General features: G+C 35.1%; 1 protein-coding gene across 1 annotated transcript; it reads left to right on the forward strand.

Moving 5' to 3' along the window:
* Nucleotides 1-2,046: 2,046 nt before the first annotated feature.
* Nucleotides 2,047-7,017, forward strand: LOC121418016. Its single transcript, XM_041611719.1, has 5 exons — nucleotides 2,047-2,218; nucleotides 3,501-3,659; nucleotides 4,258-4,470; nucleotides 6,007-6,189; nucleotides 6,583-7,017. Exons 1-5 carry the CDS (start codon nucleotides 2,146-2,148, stop codon nucleotides 6,666-6,668), a joined length of 714 nt encoding a protein of 237 aa, XP_041467653.1. The 5' UTR covers nucleotides 2,047-2,145; the 3' UTR covers nucleotides 6,669-7,017.
* Nucleotides 7,018-8,134: the final 1,117 nt, after the last annotated feature.

Raw genomic sequence — 8,134 nt, forward strand, 5'->3', positions numbered from 1 at the left:
TGTTTTATTATTATAGTTATTATGTTTATCTCACTTTTTGTAATACTTATATAAATTTTGTAATGTGCTTTTATGACATGTGTTGAATAACTTTGAATTGAATTTAGTTTGATTAATTATAATAAAACATATCAATCTTTTCAGTTGAGTGAAGCAATTGGAAATGATAGGTAATGAAAAGTGGCCATGCAGCATATGCACCTGCAAGATATCTTTGTTTTCAGACTTTTACCCTTTAAATTCAAGGGCAAGTTGAAGAAATTGCAATTTTCAACCAATTAGAGTTCACATTTGGAGCCACATGATTTATTTATATCACGAGTGAACAAGAATTCAATTCCTTTACTGTGTCCATGTATAGTTTTTTATGATAATTTCTTCAGGACTAGGTTTTGGGTACATGTAATACTTTGACTAGAGAACAATGGAATAGTCTTTAAATATTGTTTACAATGGAACATTACACAGCATAACATACAAAGAAAACAATCATTCCCTTATTGGCCTAACAATAAACAAAAGTCTATTATCACGCAAGGAGTGTGTTGGCGTTCGGTGTACAAAAACAAAAAGCATTGTTGATAATTTACAGAGTTCACATTTGGAGCCACATGATTTATTTATATCACGAGTGAACAAGAATTCAATTCCTTTACTGTGTCCATGTATAGTTTTTTATGATAATTTCTTCAGGACCAGGTTTTGGGTACATGTAATACTTTGACTGGAGAACAATGGAATAGTCTTTAAATATTGTTTACAATGGAACATTACACAGCATAACATACAAAGAAAACAATCATTCCCTTATTGGCCTAACAATAAACAAAAGTCTATTATCACGCAAGGAGTGTGTTGGCGTTCGGTGTACAAAAACAAAAAGCATTGTTGATAATTTATCTGAGCGAGAGTAAAGCAATTAATCACTTAAAATAAAATATCATTGTGATAACTCCCATTTCAGTCTTGTGGTAAAAAGGATCGTCTGTGTTTGTTAGGTAGTGATATTTAACTTTCTTGTTTGTAATTTCTCCTAAAGCGTTTCTTATCTCAAGTGGAAAAGCTGGCATTATTTGCTGAATCAATGTTTGACTCTCTTGCACGATTTGTTTCGAGTTTGGCGTCTACAAATGTTACATAACGGTAACCCGCACCCAGTTGCCTAAAATATTTCATTGCTAAAGATAATTGTAGAACACGAAATTAAAAGAGAGAGGGTGAGTCATATTCAGACCTTTTTGGAGGGTGATAATATTTTTTTTTCTTTTGATATTTCCCGAGTGAACACTTTGTGGTGAATTTAAGGTCATAATTATTATGAATTCGGGTTCAATTCCTTTTGTTTCCAGTATAAATATTCTTTTGTGTGACAGGAATATATCATTTCATATGGCTTTTTTTCGGAAAGAAATTAATTACTTGTAAATATAGATGATTAATGAGCAACTTCAACTACTACTACTTCTACTACTACTTCTACTACTACTACTACTACTACTACTACTACTACTACTACAACAACAACAATAACTACTACTACTACTACTACTACTACTACTACTACTACTACTACTACTACTACTACTACTACTACTACTACTACTACTACTACTACTACTACTACTACTACTACTACTACTACTACTGCTACTACTGCTGCTGCTGCTACTACTACTACTACTACTAATACTACTACTACTACTACTACTACTACTACTACTACTACTACTACTACTACTACTACAACTACAACAACTACTACTACAACAACTACTACTACTATACTACTACTTCTACTTCTATACTGCAGGGACCTGGGAACGATTTCTAGGGGTTGCTTGTTTGGATAGTAATTATAACCAATTTCAGTAGCTTTAAACTATTGTCAATTATTATCATGACGAGTTTTATGAAACGAGGCCCTGCTTGTGTTGGTAAAAGAAGTCAACTCATCCCGTAAGATCTCTCCATCCTCCCCCGCCCCCGCACTCGACTCCCAACCTCTTTTGTTTACATCTGAATCCTAATAAGAAATCTGGTGAAGCCATATCAGATCATCGAGCCAGTCTCTCACTCTCTCTCCAAACTCTCCTCCTGAAAACACTGACTGTTTATATCCTCCTTGAAATTAAGATAGAAACAAAGATGGTGCGATTTGGTTGTTGTGTTTTGGCGTTTCTTACGATTGCTTTGTTTTCTGTGCATGGAGCATCGCTAGGTAAGTTTTCATTTTTATTGTCAAATAGTCCTACTTTAATTTATACTATTACATATACTTTCTTTTATTGGCATTCTGCAGAGTGGATATGGAGCAATATAAATTTCACCTATTATCATTTTTTTTAACCCTCGAACAGAATCGAAATAAATTTGTATTGGTGCACTTTATAATTGTGATAACCGGTTCAATATTACTTGTTTAAAAAAATTCAAGAGAAATTGCAAGAAGTGGAATATAAATAATCAAATTCGCTATTTTGCGAAATAACAATAACTTATGCTACACCCCCTCCCCCATGCACGCACAGACGCACATCGATTCCATTATTGATTTATCGATTATCGATTTATGTTCCACCCCTCGCACTTTCTCTCGCATCATTTTTCAAATGTACCGATTATATCTCCTATCTTGGCAGGGGGAAGGGGGACTCGAAGGTATAAAAACATTTCGGGCAATATCTTTTCCACGCGATTTTTTTTTTTTTGGAGGGGGGGGGCAAATTTGAGGCCACATTTTCGACGCCCGGGTACACGGTTCCGAAATTACGCAACATTTTGTAAGTGCTTGTCAGACTCAAAATTACACATAAGAAATTGCCCCCAAAAAAATAAATGCATAGGAGAATGATATCTGATTTGCTAAATTTGCTAAGAATATTACAACAGGGGCGGCGGAATCGGGATGAGCAAGGACACTCCCTACCCCCCCCCCCAAAAAAAGTATTAAATTCTCGTAGGAAAAAATGCCCTTTTTCAAAATGAAATACCCTATTTGAAGTAAAGCATAATCCATGTTTTAAGTAAGAAAATCACAAAAAATTGACTCGTGCTTATTCGCGCTCGCATCAATTATTGTTCAATAAACTACTCATCCTGTTCATGGTTACAAACATGCTGAGATTTCTTAACAATTTACAATGAAACAATGAAATAAACTTCTATAAATTGTGTCCCAGACCTCTTGCGTGCCAGTTTTAGGCGCGATCATGCAGTCGACAGCTGAAATCTCAAGGGGGGCTAGATAGGGTCAAACTAATTTCCGATGATGCCGCATGTCGTATTTTACCTTATGAAAATGATTTTAGTATGTAGATTATTCGAATGATAACAATATGCTTCCATTTTTCAAATTATTATCCATCGATCATTGCTGTTACACGTTTCGACTATTATGTTCGTAAAACTGAGGGTCTTATTTTTTTTTTACTTATTGTGACATCCGAGATTATCTTAAAAAATTATTACTGTTAATATCCACGTAATCATTATTTCAACAGGTAAACGTACAAAGCGTGAAACGTGTGGAGTCATGATGATTCGCACGAATAATTGCAGTAACCATGGTTACTGTCGCGAAGACAACATCGGACCTCATTGTATGTGTTACGAAGGATGGGGTGGTTATCTCTGTCAGGATGCCATCAACACACCACAAGGTAAGTCTACAACCATCCCATGCACCCCCATTCTTCCACCCCCCCCCCACCATCACCACCACCGCCGCCTCCTACTTGACTCCATGCCAGGACAGCTCCATCCCTTTGTCACCCCTGCCAAATACTCCACCCTCGTTGCACCCTCCCTCCTCTCATCCTCACTCCTGTATTTTTTTTTCTCTCTCTCTCTTTCTTCATTTCATGGTAAATCTTGTTCTTGTATCATCATTTTTTAGATTACTATCCGTGTGTAAACTTCATGATGAAATTAAAAGATTAATTACTGAGACAGCATGTCATTTCTCATGCAAGGACAGTTAATCTTTTTCTATTCTTCTGATTGTACAATTCCAGGCTATTTTATTACAGAAGTCGCGCAGGATTTTCTTCAAAATGCGAATTAAAAAAATTTAAACATTTCTGGTAAATGGTTTTGTCAGCCCTTATATCGAACTGTAAAATAAATGAATAAAAAGGAAAGAGAAAAAATTAATACCCGCGAAGTACGGCCAAATCACTTATGTCAATTTTTTTCCCGACACCTTTGGGGCTTGTTAAAAATGTCTGACTGTACTTTATACACCCGTGTATTTCATAGGAGAGAGGAGCCCCCTTGTCGATGACGGCGGCAATAACGACAGTGATAATGAAGATGATGACGATGTTGTACAGGTGACAGAAGTAACCAGACGACCAGAGGTCACAACCCAAGCAATGAACGAAGAAACGACTGTAGACCAAGACAGCGACGGCGACGATGATGATGACGATGACGAGGTGATGAGAACAGAACGTCCTAACTCTACACAAGGTAGGAGTTTTATGAATAGCGAGCAAATATTCTTTTTTTTCTTTCAATCTTTATTGATCAAAGTATAAATTACAATATAAATCAAACAAATCAACAAGTTATTTACATGATTAAACAGAGTATCACTTAAGAATGTATAGGCTTGTAGAGACAGATACTTAAGAAAAATTAAATCTCTTTTTTTTTAATTACAGGTAATTTACCATTTTTCTTCGCCAAAAAATATTCAATATCCTTAATGCCTTTGATACGAGCTTTGAATTCCACAATATTGGGGGTTTGTTATTAAATTTACAAAAGTGAACATAGTATTTGAAAGCAAGGAAATGAATGTTAAAAGATTATCACCTTGAATACCAAATATCTTTAAAAAGGAGGAAATGATAATATTCTAATGTTGTTTTTGGTTACGTATAGATACAAGATCGTCCCATAAAAAAATGTTAACAACCGGACAATCACAAAAAATATGCACAATTGTTTCAGGGTCTCTTTTATAGAATGAACAGTTTGGGGAATCTTTTCTTTTGATTTTGAAAGAAAATGCATTAAGGGCGATTGTCTTATGGAAAGCCTTTAAATGAAATGATCTGAGGCGGCTATCAATAGTACTCTTAAAATTCAGCAAATATATATTTTCTCCCAGTATAGCAAGCAAATATTCTTATTATTCTGTTTGTTTGTTTTTATTGTTTGTGAATGCATTGAATTTTTCTTTGTTAATGTATTCAGCATTTTTAATTTATGTTTTTTTATTTATTTATCCAATTGTTAATACATATTATCTATTCATTTAATCATTTTGCCATTTAGTTATTTTTTGTCATTCATTAATCATAGATCGAGAAAATGAATTAAACTTTTCCCACGATTTCTTTATCTCTCATCCGTTTTGATTACTGTTCATAAGTTATTGAGCCGGTTGGATTAGGATTTAGTGCATTTAACAAAATAACAGTAAAAATTTGAAATGGTTATGATCGTGCCCTTTTCAACTAAAAAATGTATTACCAACATTTTCACACCTTTTCACTGGGATTTTATGAATCGAGAACTGCAATGTTTATTTGTTTTGTGGTGAGCTCTAATTTTGGTGTGTTTTTTTTTAATCCTGTTGGCATGTTTAATTTTAGTTTATTTTTTTTGCCTTCTCGCACATGTTTAGACCACACTGGACAGTGGCGAATTGAGGGGGAGGCACATTCGGCCCGTGCCCCACTTTTGAGAGTTATAATCAGTTTTTTAATGTAAATATGGCGTACTTACACAAGTGGTCCCCCTTTTGAAAGTCACAGCACGTAATTTTAATGGGAATATGTCGTTCATACACAAATGAGGACCTTTTTTGCTTGTCAAATATTCCTCTGGAAAATGTGCCCCGGCCCCCCTTTGAAAAATCCTGAATCCGCCCCTGACACTGAATATTGTTTACCTTCATTGACCCCCTCCCCCCCCCCCTTCACTGTTCCCTGGTCATTTTATGTGGTTTTAGCTTATATTTTGTTTGCAGTATTTTGAACATTTGTTTTCTTCCAGATGGTGGTGCTATTGGTGGAGATGGCGGAATGAGTGAAGGAGAACGTATAGCATTCCTATGTGATGAGCTCTATGCTGGAACCAATACATGTAGTGACAGACAAGGTCATTGTTCTGTGGATGGCATTGGAGCTTTCTGTCAGTGTAATATTGGATTCATAGGAGTTGCGTGCCAATACAGAGGTAATAACAGATCAGGTTTTTGATATCACTGAATTTCATCAAAATAGATCTGGTTTTTTTTTCATAAAGGGCAAGCCACCCCAACAAAATGTTGATTCGAAGAAAAATCAAACGGCATAACTATAACAGAACTGTCATTATAATCGAGTCGTAAAATATTGTTTTAGCGCAGAATGGCGTTCATAACTATGCAAGTGAATGCCGTTTTGTTGTTGTCTTTTTTTTGGATGTCAAATATTTCTGGACAAAATGCCCCCCCCCCTGGAAAATCCTGGATCCGCCCCTGCAGACAAGCTAGCATGATAACACTGTTTAATGCAAATTTTTGATATGTTTTTTTTTCTGACCTAACTTTTTCATCTCCGTTTGTTTCAATTGCTTGTATCTTATCAGCCGAGAATGTCGCCCAGGTTCTGCAAGCTCTAATTGCCATGATGCGTGATCCTCACTATCGAGTCATCGGTGGCTTTACTCCATAAGATAACACTTGATTGCCTACATCATGTACATCATTCGCATTATTATAGTCGGATCTCAGGAGCTGTATTTCACACGTCTGTTTTTATTGGCAACTCCTAGGTTTTACCTTCCCATTGTAATTTAACGAAATACACGTTTTTACAGCAAGTTGTTGTTCTCTTACCTCAGTAAGAACGATACTTGAATTTTCGATATTAGTATATACTACTAGTAGCAGGTTTACATTTCTGCCTTAAGAGGTGGTTTGACAGGCGCAGAGTCAGGAATCCCCCCCCCCCCGATCTCCACACCGAACAGTCATCACCTATAATGATTGGCGTTTGGTCACCAGACAAAAAGACACCCCCCCAAAAAAAAAAACCGTCAAATGTCATTTAAGGTTCATCTCCTTTACCTGCGACTGTGTCCTTAACCAGTACCCCCGTAGATCCATCGCTCATTCTTTTTATTCTTAGGAGCCCGATGGGAGGAGATATACCTCTACCGATCGGTTGAATCGAATTGAAAAGTGTAGGTTCGCTTATTCCAAATGTAACACTTTGTTAAATTATTTGGCTAAATTCTTGTGCTATATGAGGCCAATTATTCAGAAAAATAAAGAAGATTCTAAAGATATGCAAGTGTATATATTCATTAAAAATCAATTATTGTCTATTTATGATAAGTTTGTTTCGGTCTTTCGTGGACTTAAAACTATTACCTTGTAAGTGCATGTAGTGCTTTAAATTATATGACATCATGTTCTCTGTAACACGAGTGTAACCAGTGGAATATTCTCTTTGTTTTATATGTCAAAAATGATTAGAGAACTATATATCCAACAGTATTGTCTGAAGCTATTAACCTTTATAACATAAAATGTTAGAATTGACACTGTATGCCTAACATCATGATAGCAAATCACATTGGTTGCACTTTGTCAGTTTCTATATCATTGGGTCCTTATATAAAGATCACATTGCAGTTTCATTTGATATTTCGAAGACAGTAAAACAAAACTCTTTCAGGTCACTTTGGCCCTTATTTTGAAAGATATCATCCTCTCACATGGTCATAAAACTCACAAGTATAAATTGTTTTGACGGATCATCATTTAGTCAAGCTACCAAAATAAAAACTATACTATTACAGATTATATTAAAGGAAAAGTTATTATCCAGGTCTATGAATTTTAGAAGCTTCCACTTGATTTGAATGCCATTTGGTTAATTGACGAACGATTAAGGTTTGTAAAGATTGATAAGTCAGAGTAATGATTGATTGATGATTGATTGATTGATTGATTCATTCATTCATTCATTCGTTGTTCGTTCGTTCTTTCATTCTTTCATTCAATCAATCAATAATTCATTCATACATTCAATCATTCATTCATTCATTCATTCATACATTCATTCATTCATTTATTTATTTATTTATTCATTCGTTCATTCATTCATTGATTTATTGATTGATTGATTCATTC

The sequence above is a fragment of the Lytechinus variegatus genome, chromosome 7, assembly GCF_018143015.1.
Source record: "Lytechinus variegatus isolate NC3 chromosome 7, Lvar_3.0, whole genome shotgun sequence".
NCBI lineage: Eukaryota > Metazoa > Echinodermata > Echinoidea > Temnopleuroida > Toxopneustidae > Lytechinus > Lytechinus variegatus.

Excerpts from the sequence above, each read along its gene's own strand:
- LOC121418016 (XM_041611719.1), top strand. The coding sequence starts at position 2,146 with ATGGTGCGATTTGGTTGTTGTGTTTTGGCGTTTCTTACGATTGCTTTG. Across the intron at positions 2,219-3,500 it reads TGTGCATGGAGCATCGCTAG|GTAAACGTACAAAGCGTGAA; the intron begins GTAAGTTTTCAT and ends TTATTTCAACAG. Across the intron at positions 4,471-6,006 it reads ACGTCCTAACTCTACACAAG|ATGGTGGTGCTATTGGTGGA; the intron begins GTAGGAGTTTTA and ends GTTTTCTTCCAG.